The sequence below is a fragment of the Galleria mellonella genome, unplaced genomic scaffold (assembly GCF_026898425.1).
Source record: "Galleria mellonella isolate WM207_F2 unplaced genomic scaffold, CSIRO_AGI_GalMel_v1 utg74, whole genome shotgun sequence".
In the NCBI taxonomy this organism is placed as follows: domain Eukaryota; kingdom Metazoa; phylum Arthropoda; class Insecta; order Lepidoptera; family Pyralidae; genus Galleria; species Galleria mellonella.
Window position 1 is genome coordinate 1,628,376 of NW_026442147.1, and position 23,712 is coordinate 1,652,087.

The 23,712-nt window shown below is 31.0% G+C and overlaps 1 protein-coding gene across 3 annotated transcripts; it reads right to left on the bottom strand.

Annotated features, from left to right (window-relative positions):
- Positions 1-1,878: 1,878 nt before the first annotated feature.
- On the bottom strand, positions 1,879-6,336 carry LOC113515993 (cytochrome c). 3 transcript variants are annotated; one of them, XM_052901034.1, is made up of 4 exons: positions 6,217-6,336; positions 5,428-5,504; positions 4,201-4,309; positions 1,879-2,428 (listed from the first exon to the last, which is right to left on the bottom strand). In XM_052901034.1, exons 2-4 carry the CDS (start codon positions 5,497-5,499, stop codon positions 2,283-2,285), a joined length of 327 nt encoding a protein of 108 aa, XP_052756994.1. In that variant the 5' UTR covers positions 5,500-5,504; positions 6,217-6,336; the 3' UTR covers positions 1,879-2,282. The 3 variants fall into 3 exon arrangements, with proteins under 3 accessions (XP_052756994.1, XP_052756995.1, XP_052756993.1); XM_052901035.1 differs by lacking the exon at positions 6,217-6,336 and adding an exon at positions 6,086-6,097; XM_052901033.1 differs by lacking the exon at positions 6,217-6,336 and adding an exon at positions 5,678-5,737 and having other exon boundaries at positions 5,428-5,505.
- Positions 6,337-23,712: the final 17,376 nt, after the last annotated feature.

Here is a 23,712-nt window from a genome sequence, read left to right on the forward strand (position 1 = left end):
TATTTATTTGTTTCTATATTTTCCCACATCCTTTTTTCTACTTTTCTATCCTATATTCTAGTTCCCAAATAACCTCTATTTTGATTCGCGTTGATTTCACAGTTTTTATACTTGGAAATTAATCATGAAATCCTAAAAAGCCAAAGCCAAGAAAGTAACAAAAGTGTTATTGGTTTTATTGTCCATGTTTTTCGCAAAATTCCAAAATTAATGTCATGAATAGCTTAGTTTTTAGCAACTATCGATATCGATATTTTTGATGAAGACTTGTATAGATAATAGTTAACATTATTGATTTTCCTGATTTCATTAAATAAGGCCGGTGATAACTCTTTTACCGTACTGATTATTTACTTTTTTGTGGTCCCCATCAAAGAGCATATAACTTAGGAAAAAAAAAACCGCATTTCATACAAGCCACGTAAAACGACTTGGTCAGGAGCGTCTCACAAATTTACACAAAAAATTCTCCTTGTCTCGTTATGTTAGCTGGTCTAATGTTCAAAACTTAAACGAATAGGGTTATAATGATGCTATAATTAGACAATTTTTCGATAATAAATAAATATTTTTCACTGAACCGGGAATCATGTGATAAAAGAAATAGAAAATTTTTAAGTCCAATTGCACGTTCCGATGAACATTATTAGCAAAAATGAAAATAAATTCAGATCTCATTTTTATAATATTATTGATAGTAAACATAAGTTTTCAATACTTCTCGTAATATCTGGTCTATTTCTACAGTAGACCTCCTGATACAGTCAATATTAATTGTAAATAGTCGTAATTCCCACATAAAAAAAAAAGAAATATGAAATGCATAGCTAAAATTGTTCCACGAATAGTTTAGACGGCAGCCATTTGCATCGCATTTGACAATATTTTTGTTAGTCTTGTTTGCACTATTGTGATTTCTTCATTTATTTAATAAATTTAACGTTGGCATAATGTTGTCTGACCGAATTCATAAATTAAAAGCCAGTATGAAAGTTACGCAAGACTGGTCCCTAATATAAAACGTTCACCATAGTCAATACTTATTAGTGACTAATTCATAAAGAAATGTAATATGTATTCCAAGAGGGATCGCATGTAGATCTGATAGGGTTTACTGCTAACAAAGTAAGGGTAACAATGGGGCTGTTAGATCCCTATTACTAACAATCCCTCTTGTGGGGAAAGGGATTGTTAGCAATGGAGTTTGACAGCCCAATTGCTAGCAATATGCTCTATTAGGTCGACCTCTCCGTGGTTCCCTTGAAAACTATCGTAAACAATTCTTGTTGAATTCGTCACGATGGGCTAACTGGCCTGTTTCATCCTCACCTATCATCATTCACTAGTGTCCCGCCGGTGTATACCGATAGCGCGGGTGGGGTTACCATTCTATTGTCACCCATTAAAAACACACTCTCTCTTCCTCTGCCAGCGAACTTGATGCTACCCTAATAAAGCTACAAATTTAAGAAAAACTTAATATATATTATGAATTAGATCAACCTTTTGTCACTTGATCGAAAGTGGCGAAAATGTTAAGCGTTTCTGGGATTTAAACCATCTGGCGATTTGAAAGCAATCGTACTGTCGTATTATATGAAATTGCCTATTTGTATTTTGAGGCCATTGCCTCAAAAGTATAATTATGTAACATAACAGTCAACAATCCTATTTCTAGACATGGATATATAAGGATATTACTGTTTCATCATTATATCAACCTTTAACGGTCCACTGCTGAACATATTTTATATATTTTACTATTAGAAATTTTTTATTATTAATTATTTAATCAATTTTTTTATTAATAAGGCCAATAGTTTAACCTATAAAATGGGTTTTCTCATAAAGGATAAAATAGGAAATGAAATAAGAAACTAACATAAAATTTCTTTTATTAAAATTATAATAATTTAACTATTTCAATGGTAACAGTAATTGTTTCCTATATGGAAACTGAAATATAATCCATAATATATAAATAAGGTAAGTATACTACAAAAATGAAAACTAAATGTGACATCTATTAATAATTTAATAACATTAAAACCTTTCACAACATTGTTAAGCTATGAGTAATCAATTCTCCACACAATGTCTTGTACTCAATGAACATGGTTAAAACTTGACATGGCAATATTTATTTACTAAATGTGTTATGCAATTTTAACATTGCAAAATACACTTTTGATGATACTGATTGGGCAAAAAATAGGAAGAAGTTTCCAGAAATATAATGGAAAATACCTCCTACTTTGTTTTCTTTTTCTAGATTGAGATATTTACTTAGTGGCCTGTTTTAAGTAAGCGATAAGGTCTGCACGTTCATTGGCCTTCTTCAAGCCTGCGAACACCATTTTAGTTCCAGGGATGTATTTCTTGGGGTTCTCGAGGTATTCGAAGAGAGTGTCTTCATTCCAGGTGATACCTATAATTAACATTTAGGAATTAGCTGTTATTCATACAGGATATTACAAGTATTTTACTAAATTAAAAGGTATAAAACTACACACAGTATGGATGAAAATATAGATATGTAAGTAATTAGATTTGATTATGTTTAATTTAATTAAAACCAGACAGTGAGTATTGTATAAAGACAATCTAATATACTTGATTTTGCAGGAGTTACTTGCAACAGATAACTGTTACAGTGGATCCCCTGTACAAATGACATAATGAATCTATGAATTGATGTGATTATGTGACATTTATTCATTCATTATTATAGATAAAATATAAGATAAGTTTTATTTAATGTTTGAAAGAGTAAGACACTGTCGATATCTCATTCTATTTCATGGATTTGTTAACATTTCCATGGATGATATCTTTGCTACTTATATGGAGGGGCCTGTTAATCCTGTTACACTGGACAAGTGATAAACGAATTTCTTGTTAAATACATTATTGCTACCGCGTGCATGTGACAGAACGAGACAGCAAGGGCCACCATCTCATTCTTTTTCATGTATATCCTAACGGAAAACTTATCTATGCAATTAATTTATTGTCACTGCTTTGAGATAGATATATATTAAATTTATGATGTACTACTAATACACCAATATTGTAAATTTACTATAGAAGGTACCAGATAGATTGCCAAATGTTCTAATTCAAATAGACTTCTTTTGCTTTATCCAGATGCATATCTACTTGTAAGAGCTACTCAGTTACAAATATTTTTTACTATGCCTTCTTTGAGAAAGTTACCTAATTAAAGATTAGTTGATAAAATTCCATTTTAAAAAGTTTCTATTCCTTTAAAAATGTAAATACTATTTATTATTTGGGAGTCGAATTTACATTATATTACTATGTACTATTTTTTTTATATTTTTCTAACTACTTGCTATATGTTAACTATCCAGATATGTAAAATAATATGATGATATCAAAATGTTAGTACAAAAGTACTTAGTTTTTAATAAAATCATATATATACACTATTAAAAACCTAATTTCTAGTTCTAGATCCAAATAGTTGTTTGATGTGTAAATTTTATCACTATAGAACATGATTAAAAAGCCCTCTTTTCTAAAAATCATAGGTAATTGTGGTCTCTTGTCATAAAATAAAATAAATTAGTAATACTCCAGATATCACACTAATATGATGTTACTCACACATATTAAAGTAATGTATGTTACTTACTTCCTTAAATCTCTAAATGCATTAATTATATGTTATCAGCTAAAACACCTTGATATAGTTGGATAACCTATAATATTTTATCAATGATTGATGTATGATAATGTAGTACATATATGTTTGTTGTCCCAACTTAGTTGCATAAGTGGTGAATCATGTTATGGATAAATGAACATAATAATGTAATTTAAAACTATGTAAAAAAATATTAAGATAAAAAAAAATTGTAGTAGTTTAATATAAAAAAAGTAGTAAATTTTGATATAATATCCTATTATGTGTCTTTTGTTACAATTTAAGTAATTAAAAAAAATTATTATAATTATAGATTGACTTATGAATAACGTTAAAGATAAAATATTATATAATTTAATAGTTGATAGTTCTAATTTCCACAATAAATTAATTATATATACCTACATTGATAATATACTGATGTATAGATTAGGTACTTTTTATTGGACTTTGATCTATACTAAATAGGAAGTTACATTATCTTTATCATAAAATTAAGTTCATAGTTCATGTATACATAATTAAATTACCTTTAGCCTTATTGGCATCTGAGTATGAAAATCCAGCTGCCTGACCAGTCTTGCGACCGAAGAAACCATTGAGGTTGGGACCTACTTTGTGTTTGCCACCAGCTTCTACCTGAAAAATTAAAAGTTTTAAGTGACTTAGGATGGAAAACAAGGTAATGCCCCATTTAGTGAAAAGTGGTAATCATTACCTGCTGACATAGACCCCATAGTAATGTCATGTTTATTTATTGCCATTAATGAATTTTACCACTAATGAAATTTTACTGTCCTATATCCCATAATGTGAATTAATAACAGAACTTATTAGATAGATTATATATCTGTCTATCAGTACTTATTTATATTTAATATTAAAATGCATCCTCATATTACTTTTGTTAAATAAATTAAAAAAAAAAAGGATATATTTATATAATTTTAAAACTCCAGTAATTAACTCAACAAATACTATCTACTTATTAGAGTACAAATGTATGATGTATCACATAAAAATATTAAATACTTCAAAAATAGGTTTACAGTTTTGATTTTATTCATATTATTTAGGTCAACATCTATTCATTCAGTATGTAATATATAGTTTTTTATGCTACTGTGTGTGTAAACGGCAAACAAGCTGACAGTCCATCTGATGATAAGTGATACATGTAGCCAACAGACACAATTAATACCATTGACTCCACAGATAATATTATGAAGTTCTGTCAAAAGTACACCTTATGTAATGAATTGTTATACCATTTAATGTAAGATAGAGATCTATGCAGGTGTATGATACTGTCTGTATACAAAGTTCTATAATATCAAATAGTTATTACTAATTTCTGAAAATGTGAAAGCATATTAAAAGGTGGAATTTACATATTCAATAAATAAAAGAAACTAACTGAAACTTTATAAAAAAGTTATTTTAAAATATCAACATTTTTATTAATGAAAATAATTAAAATATGAAGATATAATTTTAAGGAAATAAAAAAAGAACAAGCTCACAGCCTGCCTGGTAGAATGTGGTAATACTTATGTACCCATACACATAAACAGCACTTTGGACATACAGCAGTAAGCATTGTTATTTCAAAGGATTAATATGTTTTTTATATAGTTATTTTACTACAATTTAAAATATTATCAGTATGGGTGCTTGAGAACTAAAAGTCTGAGACGCATGTAACCATGAAAAACACTTCATATGAATTTTTGTTTAAATACATAAATGGGACTTACTGTGTGGCACTGTGCACACCTCTGGACGAAGATTTTCTTTCCATTTTCAGCATTTCCAGCAGGTACACCCATTTTTTTCTGGAAATTATATATTAACATAAATTATACACTTATTCAAAATTAATTATACTGAGATAATAAAAAAACATTTATTTTGAGTCAGACTATAAAACTGTTTAATGTAATATAATAAGGAAGTAATTACATAATTTTAATTTCAAATAATGTTGTGGAATTATGTATTAATTACCTATACTATATTTAAATATGTTATCTAATAGTTATCTGAAATAAATTTCGTATTCCTAATTGTAGCAGGGTAATGACATTGGAGTTCCGAAACTTGATCTGGAATTAGGGACATAAACGTCAATTGCCATTTTTCATCAAAGTATATTATCTAACATATGAATAGAAATGAACTTGGTACTGTTGATTATACAACGGAATCTATTCCAAGACCTAAGTATGTCAGGATCAATGTCATTGGTATTCTGAAACACAAGGTATCGTAATGACATCATTACGTAAGTGATACTAAATATTGAAATTTACTAAGAAATTTTAAAATGTAATTATAGAAAAGTATTACATATTTAGAAGAACGCTTTCTTGGGCTATAATTAGTTCATAACTTTAAAATAACATGATTATTAGATTTTTTAGAGGTTACTTACACCTATAAGTTCGTGTTCACGTCATAAGATTAAATTAGTTTCTGTAATACATGTGAAATTATCAATTAAATAATTTTAGTCACAATAGTAGTTAAATTAAATGTGTACTTACTTTTTAGAGTTTAAAGAAAGTCAAAATGTAATTTTTAAGACCAATGTACTGGTTCGATTTTTGCCCAATGACACTTTCGTAGCGCTACGATCACACGACTGAAAACGAGGGCGGCACGAGGTCAAACGAAGCATCGGAGATGACTTTTTTTTTAAGAAGATTATTTCATTATATTATTTTTATGCAGGTACTTATGTAAAGATAATTTTTTTAGCAAATAATGTATACAAATATATCGGAAAAATTCAACATAAAATATTTTAATTTCTTGTAAAATAATTTTGGTGTTGCCAATGTATGAGAGACTAAATAGTACACTAATAAATGTATAGGTGGCGCTAAGGATAGAATTTAAGAAAATCATACATTAAAGAAGTGTATTATTGGGAAAACTGCTTCAAATTTGGAAATCTTTTTCGTTTGTAACTCACTAAATAAGAAATTTAAGAAGCATTTTTTTACACATTAGTTTCTAATAAGGACACTATGTTTATGATTTTAAATATTTTTTTATGGCCCTTTGTTAACCAATACTTTTATGCAAATCTATGTGCTAATTCTGTTTTAAGATTATAAATAGGTACATTTGCATGCCATATTAGAATGAATATTCATAGATGTACTTCAAGCAGCATTCGGAAGAAACACGTATCAATATTACGTACCAAATTTTTTTCACTCTAGTTTTCTACAATATACCCTTTTTCTATTACAATTTAACCTTATAAGTAACTTTAAATTATAAGTAATTTTATTGTAACTTAAATTTATATAGAGTAATATTGTGTATATACATATCTGTCACGTTTCTCTCTGATTTTTTTTTCAATGGATGATAATGGAATGGTAACCTCGCTTGCGCTATCGGTATACACTGGCTGGGCACCATTGTGGGATGATAAGTGAAAATGGAAGAGCAGATCAGTTAGCCCATCGTAATAAATTCACCTGGAATTCAGCACGATGGTTTCATTCAGGGGAGATCACATGGAGGTCGATCTGGGGTATATTGCTAGGAATGGAACTTGTAGTTCACATTACTAACACCCCCCCCCCCCCCCCATTAGGATAGACAGAATGTGTCCAATAATATTTATTTATTAATTAGTACATATATGTGTACATGGCGGACTTAATGCTAAAAGCATTCTCTCCCAGTCAACCATAGGGAAGTGTCAGAATATTCGAATGCGGTAATAGTAATTATTGATATACGTACATACTAAAATTACATATATAAATGATAATAACAAATATACTTACACATATATAACTTATACTATATTATATACGAAATTGAGAATAATATAAAGTAATATCATTTTATTAATGTCTCCACTAAGGCCGTTACAAGGGAATACGACAACGTCTGTTCCGTCGCTATTTTTTGCTCAAAGGCGCCAGTTGGGCTAATAAAATATAAATAATTTAATATCTTAATGATTTAAGTGCTAACTTAAGGTATTTTGTAATAAGTAGATACCAAACTACGTATTTACCCATACGAATATATTAATTATATTTCCACTCTCGAAATAACTATCAGTAGTACCTATGGAAAATGAAATTACAATGATGTTAGATATCACGGACACGGGGATCATTAATTGTATCCAAAATTATCTGTGATCTGAAGGATTCTATTTAGATCTTGATGAGGGTCTTACATTAAATGATCAAATACTTATATTGTACAGGACAGTTCGTTTTGTAATATATCGTAAGATTTTCTTATTTTCTTTTTTATTATTCCTGTTTAGTATGTATCGATGTATGTATCTACTTATTTATTATGTCTAGGAATACTGGACCAAAATTAACAAATGACGTATCGTTCTCTTTGCCTTAGGTCAAAATGACTTCAGTACAAGTTACTATTGTTTTTTTACTATCCCATGGGAACTTTTTAATTTGATAAAAAATCTAAAATGTTGACCGGGGATGTAAAGTACCACCATGCAAAATTTCATTTAAATCGGTCCAACAGTTCCTGAGATAAGCCCGTACGAACAGACAGAGAAGCAATAAATTTGAAAAAATCTGGATGTGTTCTATTACACTTCTAACATCCCCTTGACTCCGTTTTTAGCGTTTTTTTTTTCTATGTACAAACATTCGACCTCTATAGTTTTATTATATGTATATACTTATATAGATACGTACCTATTCGATTTTTTTTATTTCATTTTGGTACAAACAGTCATTACGAAAAAAATATGATTAAATTTTTTTTATGTTATATAAAAATAGACAACGAGTACCGAAATATATACAATAGTAGAAAATTAATTAGTTAATTGACAAAATTAAACCATACACGTATAAAGTACCTAAGTATATACAGGGATAAAATGATGTAGTGATGAAATGATTATACGAGGTTTGTCCGGAAAGTACGTATAAAAGTTTTTTAAAAATTTTATTTTACAATTATTCAGGTAAATCAATTTTATCCCCTTCAAAGTACTCCCCCTGTGACATAATGCACTTGTGCCAACGCCGTTTCCACTGTGAGAAGGCTCCTTGAAAGTCCTCTGGTTGTAGGTTTCTCAGCTGCCCCGTCGTAGCTTTTTTTATCTCATTTATGTCCCCCAAATGCCGCCCCCGAAGTACCAATTTGGTTTTTGGGAACAAGAAGAAGTCACACGGGGCCAAATCCGGCGAATAGGGGGGTGTTCGGTCACCGTAATGGAATTTTTACTCAAAAACTCACGGACAACAAGAGAGGTGTGGGCAGGGGCATTGTCGTGGTGAAGAATCCAACGCCCCTCTCGCGCCAATTCTGGACGAACTCGTGCCACACGACTGTCTGACCGTTAAACGACGGTCCCCATTAACACAAGTTCGAATTCTTTCCACGTTTTCGTCGGAATGTGAAGTGGAAGGACGTCCTGAACGTGGGTCATCTTGAACGCTTTCTCGGCCCTCTCTGAATCTTTTTAGCCACTTGTGGACGGTTGGTTCCTTCACAGCATCATCCCCATAAACTGTTCTGAGATCGGCAAAAATTTCACGGCCATTCTTGCCGAGTTTCGAGAGAAACTTGATTACGACGCGCTGCTCTTCAACGGAAGCGGGCTCCATGCCGACGGGGTTTCGTTAAGAGGTAACTTCACAGATGGCGTGACAAGCCAGTTCGCACCGCACGGCGGTCAGACCAGAACTGAAGCATTGTTAGGGACATAAGGAAGGGGTCCTGCGCTTACCTGGCCTCCCCACTCCTCTTTCTCGCATTCCAGAACACTTTTATACGAACTTTCCGGACAGACCTCGTATAGAAAAAAACTGATACATAGAGTTGTAGATAATTGGCATATATGGCTTAACAACACAAATATTCTTCAAACATTATAAGTAAATATAATATCAAAGTGAGAACAGGAACACCAACCCATCATTAAAAAAAAAGAAACTTATTTACACTAATTGATATTGGTTTATAAGGAAAATTAGTTTAGGATAAACCCAGGAATATGTAACTTACATATACTCACATTCCTAGACTTATTTGTTTTATATTATATGTAGTTTTAAAATAAATTACTCCAACGTCGAACTTATTTATTCTGACAACCCAGATATAATTACTTTATATCAGGCAAGTATTCCCAATCTTACTTCGATTTCATATTCTAAAGACTCTTCCTTTTATGAAAGATAAAATATTGTATATTAGAACTACACCGCAGCCACTGGTAATTTTGTTTAACCTAGGGTTTTTTGTAGTAGGGATGATATGTACCTACTTATACATTTGCAAATATTATCTATCAGTGTTCTAGTATCATAGAGATAGATTTTTAATGGGTGATAATGGAATGGTAACCCTACCTGCGCTATCGGTATACATTGGCGGGGCACCAGTGAGGGATGATAGGCGAGGATGAAAGCAAGTTAGTTAACCCATCGTGATGAATTCCACTAGAATTAACCACAATGTTTGTATAACAATACTGCAATTAGAACTGGTTTTGCGAAGTGTTTTGTTAAGTTTAAATTTAATATTTTGGTTTTGATTATGGATAAATGTTTGGCATGCAATATCGCTGTTGAGATAGGAGAGATGATCCGTTGCGACCCCTGTCAGGGAGCTTACCATTATAAATGTCTAAATATGGACTCAAACACTTATATGACTTTAACCAACAGCAGTAAAAATTGGAAATGTCCTACTTGTGTAAATGTTACGAAGCGAAAGGGTAGTAATATGAACACCCCTATACGTAAGCTTCATGCGCTTGATGATTCGGTTATGTCTTGTGATGATACAATAAACCAGAGTGTCTGTGCGTCTGAATACCTGAATTCCGAATCTATTACACTGAATCAGTTTAGCACTTTATTGGATTCTAAGTTAAATAAATTGAAACTGGAATTTTTTGCTGAGATTAAGGTGGCTGTAAAAATGGAAGTTAACTCGGCCCTTGCATCTTTAAAGGAGGAATTTACTTCTACTGCTGACCTTTTGAATCAGAGGCAGGATCAAATGAATTCGCACTTGTCTTCGATAGATGATAAAATTAGGGATTTGGATGAGCGAACACATATAATTCAATTGGATATTCGAGATCTAGATCGTCGACTAAAATCAAATGAGAAGGTATCACGCAGTATGAACATAGAAATTCAAGCTATACCAGAAAAACGAAACGAGAATGTTATCAACATATTTAAAAAGTTATGCGATAAAATAGGTCATTCGATAATGGACTCGGATATTTATGCTTGTCGCCGCATTGCTAAAATTAATAAGTCTGATAGACCGCGCAACTTGTTGGTAACTTTGCCTTCATCGCGCCATCGTGACACTATCTTGTCAGCAGTTAGAAGGTACAATAATGCTAATCCCACCGATACTTTGAATTCATCTCATTTAGGAGTCGTTGGCGAGAAAGTTAAGATATATGTGGTAGAACATGTATCACCTGAGTGCAAAAGTCTGCATGCTGCGGCAAGAAAAGCAGCAAAAGAAAAATCATATGCTTTTGTTTGGATCAAATTTGGTCAAGTTTATATGAGAAAAGACGAAAAGTCACCTGCTATTTTAATCCGTACTGTTGATAATCTATCTAAACTTACTTAATTATTTTTATTTTCTTCACTTGTGTTTATATTTAAAAGATGTTAATTTATTATCAGAACGTTAACCGATTCAGGTCTAAAATTACTGAATTTTATCTGAATGTCCTGAATGATGAGTTTGATATTATATGTTTAACTGAGACTAATCTTAACTTAAGTGTGTGTAATGAGGAACTATTTGATGAGCGTTATTATGTTTTTCGTAGAGATCGTAGCGATTGCGTTGCTTCTAGGAAATCTGAAGGTGGTGGTGTTCTAATGGCAATAAAAAAGTCTTTGAGTGCTATTCGCAGACCTACGTGGGATAGCCCTTTTGAAGATATGTGGCTGACTGTGCTACCGTCAGCAGGCAAGCATTTACCTCTTAATATTTGTGTGTGTTATTTACCTCCTGATATGACTTTGGATAACGTTACTCTCTTCTTTGAACACTGTCAAAATATTATATTAGAAAAAGGTAATAATGAGCTGTTTTTGTTGTTAGGTGACTTTAACATACCTAATATATCATGGCGGAAAACTGATTCCTCTTTATGTCTTGAACCTTATAACGCAGTACATTGCCGATCATCTATCCTAATGGAAACCATGGCACTTTGTAATTTATCTCAATTTAATCATTTATTAAACGCTAATGGCAGATTGCTTGACTTAGTGCTTTTTAATAATAATAGTATTAGTAAACATCATCCTGCTTTTATTGTAGATGTTGAATCTATTACTCTACCTTTAAGTGTGAAATATAACCCTGGCTCTTTTAAAACTAACTACTGGAAATGTGACTATAATAAAATTAAAAATGCTTTAAAATTAGTAGATTGGAATGATATTCTTTCTGGTTTGGATATTAATAGTGCTGTTGATAAATTTTACTGTAAACTTAGAGAGATAATTAATGTACATACTCCAAAGCGTAAGTCTAAGTCAAAAAACTATCCAGAATGGTTCAGTCTACCTTTGATCAATTGCCTTAATGAGAAACAAAAATACCATCGACAATTCAAAAAGTATAAAAACCCCAGAGATTATGATACATTTGTTCTACTTCGTCGTAGAAGCAAAAAAATGATTGAAGAATGCTACAAGTCTTTTATTCTATCTATAGAGAACAGTTTAAAAGAAAATAATAAGATGTTTTGGAAATATGTGAACTGTAAAAAGTCAAGTAATAACATTCCACAATCGATGTCACACAAATCTAATGTTGCATTTGATGCGCAGGCAATTTGTGAATTGTTTTCTGAGTACTTTAAATCGGTATATGATCAGCCGTTTGATAGTAACAACAACTTTAACAATGTCGTAACTCTGTCAACTATTAGCGAGATACATGTTAGCCGCGAAAATATATTAAAAGCTATATTGAAACTTGATTCAAATAAGGGCGCTGGTCCTGATGATGTGCCTGCTAGGTTTATAAAGACATGCGCAGATGAATTAAGTGGTCCATTAGAAATATTATTTAATAAGTCTCTTAGCTCAGGCTGTTTTCCTGATTATTGGAAGACTAGTTTTATTATTCCTATTTATAAATCTGGTGATAAAACTAATTGTGAAAATTATCGTCCCATCAGTATACTTTCTTGTATAGCGAAATTGTTCGAATCTCTCATATATCCCTTTCTTTTTAATCATCTTAAACTACATATAACCCAGTTTCAACATGGTTTTGTATCAGGTCGTTCTACAGTTAGTAATCTTCTTGTGTATAAGTCCTATATATGTGATGCTTTTAATAAACGGCTTCAGGTTGATTCTGTGTACACTGATTTTTCAAAAGCTTTTGACAGGGTCAACCATTCATTACTTATTAAAAAATTGTCTGCGTATGGCATTCATGGTAACTTATTGCGATGGATTGAGTCTTACATCAGCAGACGGAGTCAAATGGTCGCTATTAGGGGTTTCACTTCTTCTCCAATTACAGTAACCTCCGGTGTACCACAAGGTTCACATTTGGGTCCACTGTTCTTTGTAATTTTTATTAATGACTTGGTCGACCACATCAATAGTAAGTGTTTACTGTACGCTGACGATTTGAAAATGTATCGTTCTATCTCGAATGTTAATGATTGTAAACAGCTACAACAAGATATTGACATTATACAGGAGTGGTGTATTAGGAATCATATGTTTCTGAATGTAGGCAAGTGTTTCGTTATTTCATTTTTTTCTAGGACTCCCAATCACTTGTTTAGTTACAGTATCGGCAACCACATACTTGAACATAAAGATATTGCCAAGGATCTAGGAGTTTTGTTTGACTCAAAGCTGACTTTTCGATCTCATTATCAATATATGATAAATAGATGTAACCAACTAACTGGTTTTATACTACGCATAACCAAGCAATTTAAAAATCCTCATAGTCCGTGTTTTCTATATTCTGCATTGGTTCGCCCTATAGTTGAATATGCATCAATAGTTTGGTCTCCTTACTATAAGGTACATCAAGATAATCTTGAGAGAGTACAAAAAAGATTTCTAAAATCAATTTCCTATAGGTATGGATTTAAAAGAAAATTGAGAGACTATGAAAATAGATTAAAATATTTTAAAATATTATCTTTAACTAAAAGAAGAAAAATAAAAGATTTACTGTACTTATATAAGATTATAAACTCAATTGTGGATTGTCCCCAACTGTTAGAACTAATTAATATTAATACGAATGGCCGAATTCGTCTTAAACGGACTTTCACTGTGCCTTTTTATAGAAACAATATTTCTTTAAATAACCCCATAGCCAATATGTGTAGATCGTATAATGACGCTCATCAATATGACCTTGACATATTTGGGCTCAGTTATTATCAATTTCGCAGACAATTATATAAAGTAATGTAATATTTAGAAATCTCTTAAATAATTTTGTTTTGGTTTTTTTATTTAACTTTCTTTATGTTTATGTTTAATTTTATGTTTAAATTTTTCACTGATAGTTGCAACCTAATAGCTTTGTTGCAGTCGCATTTATTATTGGATCATGCTGTGTGCACATGTTGTGGCAAGTTTACCTGATACCCGTTATGTACTTGCATATTATAATTTAAGTTTTTATTTGTAAACTTCTGTTATGTGCGCCTAATAAATAAAATAAAAAAAAAAATAAAACAATGGTTTCCAGGGGAAACCGCGTGGAGGTCGACCTGATAGGGTGTATTGCTAGCAATGGGTCAGTTAAACCCCATTACTAATAATCCCTTTTCCCTCCATAGAAATAGGTTAACATAACATAACATTATTACTATGCTTGTACAGGTAGTACTTGTATTGCTATTATTTTTATGAATAAGGAATTATTCTTAAATTTAATATAATTTATGAAAGTATCTAAAGAAAGTTCTGCCTAGTTTACGACTAAATATCTATTTGTAATAGATCATTTAATATTATGCGAAAGTTCATATTTAATATTAATGATCTGTAAAAGTAAACATACGTGGCAGCCCTAGGCTCTAAAGATGGTAAAATTGATTTGTTTCCATGACCACGGTTTCCCTAAAATGGCAAATCAAAACTACATCTAACGATCAAATCCCTTATAATTTACGTACAACTGCTAAAACTCGGATCGTGTTACATAGTTTCGAAGTGCTAAGTTTAGGAAAGTGAATAGGGATATGGTTTCTGGAAATAGTTTCAATTTTGAAGTTTAGGTATTTTATGTAGGTATTGCGGCACATATATTTTCGGTATCATATTATTCTGTATTTGTCTACAATCACAGATATTATAATATTTATACTAGTGCTACAGTCATAGTTGTACTTAGTGCTAACCTATAGGTACTAAATGTAAATCGCAGAGGTACAAAAAACCTTTTTGTAAAAAAAGTTTTACCTACATTTCAAATTCAGTTACAGTTAGAAATCGCATGCAATAAAGCCTTTTTATATAATTGAACTGGTAAACAGATGTACGGTCCATCTAATCGGTCATTGTAATCTAGTATGCTAGTACCCATCGCTGTCAATGTACCTTATCAGGTCGACCTCCAAGCGGTTACCCCTGGAAACCAGCGTGACTAATTTATCGTCGAATTCGTCACGATGGGCTAACTGGCCTGTCTTTTCATCTTCACCAATCATCTCCCACTGGTGCCCCGCTAGTGTATACCGATAGCGCAGGCGGGGTTACCATTCCAATATCATCCAATAAAAAAATTCTAGTATGCTACGTACATAGTATAGTAGGTATATAAATTATTCATTGAAAGAATTTCTTCTAGTTAACCTAGAATATCCGAAAAAATAAATTAAATGGTATAAAATTGTGTAAAGAATATTACCTTATAATATTCATGAATGTAAGAAACTTTTCCCAAAGATGATACTTCAAATCTCAAAATAAGTTTTGAACTTTCCGTAGAAACTGCGCGTTCACGTGATCGATTTAGTACTTTTATCCAGTACAGTTACGCAGATAAAATTCCGAGTATCACACAAAACCATTTACATAGTTCTCAAGAAACTAGATTTTAAGTGTATTAAATTGGGTAGGTAACAATTGTTTTTTATTTTTTGAATGGCAAACACTTGATGGAAAGTGGTAATCGTCGCCTATTGACATGTGCACTACCATGGACATAACAGAGTATACTGTTTCGCCTATGATTCCCCCATCCTGAGGACTCAGGTGTTATTCCTTTGTACTCTATAAATTCACTGCCATATCCCACCCTATAAACCAAAACACAACTGCTTCACGGTTAAAACACGAATGGTACAGAGGTACCCAAGCAAATGACTTGTACAAAATCTTCCTCTAGTGCAAAAACTGTAATAAAAACTTAAATACTCTTATAGTAAATACATACGTATTTATAAAACATCCAGATCAATATAAACAGACATAAGAAATGTTTATATCGTACGATGATTGAATTCACAACTTCAGGACAGCGAGGTTTTCAATAGGTAGATATATATATTAAATGCAAATTTTATATAAGTACGTAATTGTTTACTTTATAGTCACATGAAAATCCTTTCATTATAAAATGTATTTTTTTATACGTTTCAGAAGAAATATGATAAAATGTCATTGGAGATACATAAATATAAGATTTTTAGTAGATGCCTGCCTTGTAATGTTTAGTAAACAACTATTAATCAATTAACTTTTATTTGTTTAAACAATTAAAAATTATTCATATTGCGTTGATGATACCTTTAAATGACTAATGTTACAATGACTGTTTGATACATCATGTTTGAACTATCATAGATTAGCATTGTAAATCCATTACAGGGATTAGCCTCACCTGCGCAATTGGTTTACGATGGTGGATGCTTACAGGCGAGGATGAAATCCATCAGGTCTGTTACCTTAACGCATTATGACTCTTGACGAATTCAGCAGGAAGTGCCCAAGATGATTTCCAGGGAGGAAGATTTCCTGTGTGGAGGGCGACCTCTTCATGTAAGATACCTAGGTTTTAATAATTTTGGATGGAGGCTATTGCCTATTTGTGCTTTTGTCATTTATTTTAAAGAAGGTTAATTTAAGGTGATACTAGAAAAAGCTATACTAAATAAAAGAGAAATTAATACTCCTTTATTCCAATGTCATATTGAGTAAGCAGCGTCTGTAAAGGAGTGCTGGTTTCCCAAAGCTTCTTAAATATTTCGATTTCCCAAGACAACGTCTCTTTGGTTTTTTTTTTTATTGGAAGATACTTTTATTTGAATTGTAATTCGAAGTACTTAATTTTATTTGCGATACCACGCTATCGATTTATAATTCATATTAAGAAATAATGTATTATTGTAAATGTTATACATGACATAATACTTTAATAAATAAGTGGTAAAAATATTTAAATATCTCTGAGATTTATATCGTATACCATATTAGCCATTAACTGTCCACTGCTGGACGGAGGCCTATTGGGGACCTCATATAATATAATCGCTTTTAATTTTGGTGGTAATGTGAAATAACGACGACTAAATGTCTGAAGAATAAAGATATGGAAATATAATGATATCTAAAAAAAGCTAAAGAACTGGAAGTAAATATATTGTTTGATTGAGCAATAACTTAAATCTGAAATATACCTACTACTTTTATACAATTAAAAGAGCAAATAAGCTAACGGCCTACAGTATACTCGTACTTCATGCCCGACCGTTCCTGATAAAATTGTTGATCTTTATTATCATGAAAAATGTGAAAGTAAGTTCTTTTATTTGTTATGTATACATGCTCTTTTAAATGTTGTTTTATTTTTAGTATTTGAGATCTGTCTAGAAAGACTGTTGTTTACCTCGGCCAATCAGTGTCTGGTCATACGGACGAAATCGGTGTAAATACTATTACTTGATATAAATGTAAATGATTTTTATATTATTTAGTTTACGAACCGTTAATATATATATATATAACAGAAGGGATAAGAGGGAAAAGTAATCTCTAAACCATCTAAACATTAATGAAGGGACAGCTTTGTTTAGACTTTCGATTTAAATCGGATTATGAAAAGTTTTTGTCATAAACAAAAGATCCTGGCTTATCACTAAATGGATTTATTCACGTTTGTTATAAAACCCATCGAATGCCATTAAACTCATGGTAGAGTAAATTCCGATAATTATGAAAAGTTTTTTAAGAATTTATTTAAGCAATCAGAATTCGTAAATCATTGGAAAATTTTAAGGAAAGCGTAGCTAAGAATAGCTTATTTTTACTATCATTAGTTCAATTCAAATAACACTACGTAAGCATAATTGGCAAAAACCCTGGCATATTTTTTCCGTTTCCATGAACTTAAAAAGATCGTCAGAAATATTTTAGGTAAATACTTAATTAGCAATTCAGATAACTACCAACTTTATAAAAACTCTGAACTGTAAGAATAATTTTTAAATTGGAGCTTTGACTAATGAAGTTTTTTTAGTGCCATTTACCAATCTTTGTAAGAAAGGACCTGAATAAAAGTAACCTAGTATAATATATGATAAACAATTGAAGCCCACAAAAGCACACTGCAATTTGATTTAGACTGTTATAAAAACATCGTTCAACCTGATACAGGGATCATTGCAAATAGTATAGGTGCTATGAAACCAGATGAAACATATTTTCCTGTGATAGAATGCGCCAGGCACCTGAACTCTCGAATATGTGAAGCCTGAAATGCGGTCTATACCAGTACATAGGTGCTAACATGATATTCTAGTGTATATGCAACGAACATTATTATTGGATTGAATTTATATACGTTTATAGGTTTAAAATATATTTTAGCCTCTGTTGTAAACTAGTAGAAACTGAAGAGTCTGAAGTTTATGACATGGTTTTGTAATTAAAAATATCAATATTTTTTGCTATTCATTTACACTTATTACGTATCTTAACATTTTTCATTGTGCAATTAAGTTTATAGGAGAACATGTTATTATGCAAACAAGACTTAGATTAAGTAGAATTAGGCAGTAACTTTATTGTCGTAGATTTTAGTGTTTATAGATATAAAGGTATATTTTACACAGATTTTGAGAGTGAGTTTACATAGAGTTTAATTTTTTTCTAAAATAGTAATAGATATTAAATAAAGCCAAAAAAAGGCCACAGAAAATGTTGGAATAGTATACCACATCCTATTCGATTAACCGCCATTAAGTTCACCTTCAAAAATAATTTTAAAAAATTCTAGATCGAAGAATATAATTAGATATTCTATCAAGTTACTTTTCCATTCCATTTACTCGCTAGATAAATTGTCGCATTACTGTATAAATAATTGATTATTTTATTTTATTGTTAGCTTATTCGTTTTTGGCCACAACGAAATATCAATGTTTTGCTCTTTGGTTGTTTTTGTGTTATTATGGCACAAGCACGAAAGGAAATTATGTTACTTCTTTTATAAATTTTCCTTTTTTCTTTTTGTATGTGTATTCTTTTATTTCTTTTTTTTGTGTATGTCTATCTATATGTTTTTTTATTTGTGTGTTGTAAATAATGCAAATAAATTATATATCTATCTATATATTAGTAAGATAATACAAAATTTAATTTAGGTACATACATACATACATATCTGTCACGCCTGTCTCCCATTAGGGTAGGCAGAAACAATGGAACGCCAAATGCTTCGATTCAAACAAACCTCTCAAACCTCCTTGCTAATTTAATAACATGTAGTGTTTATTATAAAAATACATTAAGGTACATATATATTTTAAAGGAAATAGTTGTTGTGATATGTATACGTACAAATATGTTCCGTACATATATTATATAAAAAATAAAATAAAATATTATTAGATACATTAAACTAGGTGTGATCATTTTACAAGTATCCAATACATGAGTAAAGGGGAAAGAGATTGTTAGTAATACTCATTGCCAGCAATATTCTATATCCGAACTCCATGCGATCTACATGTCACTGTATGCGCCAACTGACCTGCCTTCTTCATCACCTATCACTCAGTGATGCTCCGCTAACATTGCGCAACCGGACTTATTACTATTATGAGTTTATTCCATCACGACCCATTTAAAAATATTGATATATAGGTAGGTACATAATATACCTAAACAATGTATAAATTTCTTGGAAACGCGAAATAATAATTATTTTGTGATGAATATCGTATAAAGCTTGTAAAATAACGTTTAATTCTTGTTTTAATTACTGTTGTTAGATTACGTTACAGAAAATCTTTATATTTTTTTATTTAGTCATTTTTTAATGAGAACCTACGAAGTAACATTGTATATAACCTCGTGGCAATCTATTAAGGACTTTCTTGACGCTATAATTTCTAATTTGTTTGTCGTTTCCTCCATTAAATTAAATATACATGGCTATGGTCCGGATTAATAAAATTTATTGTTTTTCCTTGATAGCTTTAATAACAAAATGGCCCATAAATACTTATTGGGGGCTTCCGTAATGGAAGATATGTACCTAATAATAATGATTTAAAATTCTTTAATAGTGTTATTATTTCTATTGTATTTAAAAATATTTAAAAAAGATTAATATTTAAATATTTTCCTAAGATCAATACTTTTTTAATGCTGCATTATATACGTTTAAAATTTTATTTTTAAATAGAAATATATACCAGAATGTGTAGTTTATTTTCCAGTTTTCAGATATTATATATTTGTTTTCGAAAGAAAAGGTAGATAGAGTGTCATGATTCATATCATTAAGATTTATGATGCGTGTCTTCGCCAAATAATTTGGTCGATTATTGAAAATAAATTTGCATTTTTTCAATATGGACAATATTTTTTAACTGTCTATTTTCCATCTACTAGAGTTAATACGGAACCAATACAGCAATAGCCTATTTCTTTAAAAAAGAACTTACAAAAAAAGGTTCATAATTGGCAAATATTTATATCGAGTAATAATGTCCTAGTTAACATACAGAAAAGGGACAATTTTTTTTACGGTTGTAATGTTTCTCAACAAAACATTTTTCTATGATTTTAATTCGAATACATATTATGATTTATACTGCCAAAAACGTTTTTAGTGAACAACAAATTTTAATTATACAATTAAGCGTCTAGCATTTTTCTTCCAGAACACTTTATCAACGGAGCAAGAATTTGAATAAATTGTTGCCGACGTAGCTATTAAGAGGTTTTAACTTGGGGTTTACGATCTGGATCTCCTGATAATGGTTGCCTGTAAATTCACTTTCGCTATCCGTTTAATCTCAGCATTTCCTCTACTTTCTTTTATTGATTCTGAATATTCGTTTTGCCTAAATTGAAGAAGCTAATCACGTTTTCTAAGTTTTCTTTTCTATTATTTTCATAAAAACCATGTCAACGTATCACAATGGGTTAAATTACCTGCTTTCATCCTCACCTATTATCTTTCATTGGTGTCTTGCCAATGTATACCGATAGCGCACCATTCCAAATGCACTTATAAAAAAGTATAGATACCTAATAAATCGTCAAAATTAACCATTTTGCATTACACGCACGTATACTCAAAACATATTGCACGTATTTGGGTCAGTATATAATAAGGGTCAGCATAATATGTCAGGATATTTTTACTGCGATAAATTTTTTCTTTATTTTGGAAAAATAATAAAGCTCGCTGTGTGAAGACATCGCGTGTATTTATGAACACAGACCTTAGTAGCAAGTAAAAATTAATTTCTCGCATTTGGTCGGATATTGCTTATTTATTAAAGAAAAACAATATTTCAATCGGTTCTTTTCCGGTCTCCAAAAAAACAACACTCCAATATTCAATACAGCCAAAAATAATGAATACCACCGAGCAGTTTTATTTATTTAAATTGGTTTTTATCAAGCTTAGTGATGTACCTAACTGTGAATGCTACTGATGTAATTAAGTACATTAAAATAAATTAGGTAGGTACATATGGTTTTTTTAAAGGATGATATTAAAATGGTTATGGCCCGCCTGCGTTGTCGGTATACACTGGCGAGCTACCTCGCAAGGGTAGTGAGGGATAATAAATGGTGACGAAGAAGGTAGTTAGCCCATTGTGACGAATTCAACAATAAATCAATCACGTTAGTTTCAAGAGAATCGCGTGGAGGTCGACCTGATAGCGTATATTGCTAGCAATAGGATTGCTAATATTCACTACTAACAATTCCTTCTCCCCTCGGCACATATGGGGTTATATTTAGATACATGTCTTTGTTTTCATTTTATGTGATTAGGTTTTTTTCTTTTCATTTACTTTTTTTACTAATTAAATAATTATTTGCATGATACTTGTATTTAGGTATAATTATTATTATTTCAAATGTTGAATGATATTTTTTCTTTTTTTTTTACTAAAAGAGTGTCCGACTTTTTTTTAATTATCGCCCTGTAATTTTTCAATCAATTCAGGAGTATGCGATCATTTCTTGTTCTTCTTATACTAGACAATTATTGTTTGGCGTTAAATAACTTTACATGCTTTACTTAAAGGCAGAAAGACCCAGTGTCCAGCAGTGGGTGTTAGTTAGTTGTTATACCTTAACAATTTTAAATTAATTAACATGTCTTTAATGAAATCCTCATCATAAATACTTAAATACCAACTTGTAATATACAAAGAGCTTAAAGATTTCTCTGTTGTGCGAACAGATTATAATAGTTAATTTCAAATGTTGCGATCGCGTATTTTTTTCGCCGATTTTCACTTTCATGCAAATGTGCCATTATAAAAACCCATTGACGGCTCTAGAGACAAGATTCTGCAATGAACCAGCGATTGGAGTGCTTGGCGATGTTTTCCGTGCTCATGAATAAACAATATCAATCCCTGGGCTGGTTCGTAAGCGGCGCTGTTTCCGCCGTTCGAAATTTACTTACTTATAAACAAAGATATTAGTGAATCAATAGCGAGACGTTATGTTTTTTAGGATACATTTTAAGGATATTAAATATTTTATTATATGTACTAATGGATTTCCAACGAGTAAAGTGAAATTTCTCGTAATAAATATATAGTGAGTTATGTTTTACAGGTTGAATTGAAAATAACAGTCATTAGCCGTACATAAATTTAATAATCTAATTAATTGCATAATTCGAAAGTATAAAAACGACAAAAGTCTCTCATATTAAAATAACGCTTTTGTTGTTTATCGACCCACATTTTTAAGGAAAAAATATTTAGTTTCCTGATAGAACACTCCCTAAAAAGAATGCCAATGGTTGGAATTACCCTATAAATAGAGAGAAAGGCATTGATGGTACTGGGAATTAGCGGCCATAGCTAGCAATATACCTTGTTAGATCGATTTTCACCTGGTCATCCCTAGAAACTATCGTGGTTGACTCCAGATGAATTCACTACGATAGGCTAACTGCTAGGGCCAGTGTATACCGTGTATAGTGTATACTGGAGTTACTTTTCCATTTTCTAATGTTTTTTTTCATTCTATTGTAAATAGATAAATAAATTGTAAGGCTTATGGTAAGATACAGCGAAATAAAGCCATGAATTACAATACAGTATTTATTAGGATGACAAGCTTTATATTTTATTGTTTTAATACGCCCAGCCCGTCAGACCATATATTATATGCTGTCCTGTCTCTATGCAAAACATTTTCCATCATCATTTTGTTTGAAATCACGAGATAGGGATTTACTACCATTGTGTCGTATTTATATTTATTTTCGCCTTTATGTCCTCTGTATGTGAAATATTATGTCCATAATAAATATGAAAGAAATGCCTAGTACCTGTAATAATATTAAATAAACAACATTTACTGAATACTTTCAATACATATATGACCCATTTAATTATAAAAGTAGAAACTTTATATTATTGATATCAATTTATAGAAGTTTCAAGTTTGAATATATGAAGATTCCTTAACTAACATAGGCTGGAAAAAATCCTAGGAAAGGGTAATAGATTTCATAAGGGCACGGTATATAACAAGCTT

Excerpts from the sequence above, each read along its gene's own strand:
- LOC113515993 (XM_052901034.1), bottom strand. The coding sequence starts at position 5,499 with ATGGGTGTACCTGCTGGAAATGCTGAAAATGGAAAGAAAATCTTCGTC. Across the intron at positions 4,310-5,427 it reads GGTGTGCACAGTGCCACACA|GTAGAAGCTGGTGGCAAACA; the intron begins GTAAGTCCCATT and ends TTAATTTTTCAG. Across the intron at positions 2,429-4,200 it reads AGATGCCAATAAGGCTAAAG|GTATCACCTGGAATGAAGAC; the intron begins GTAATTTAATTA and ends TGTTAATTATAG.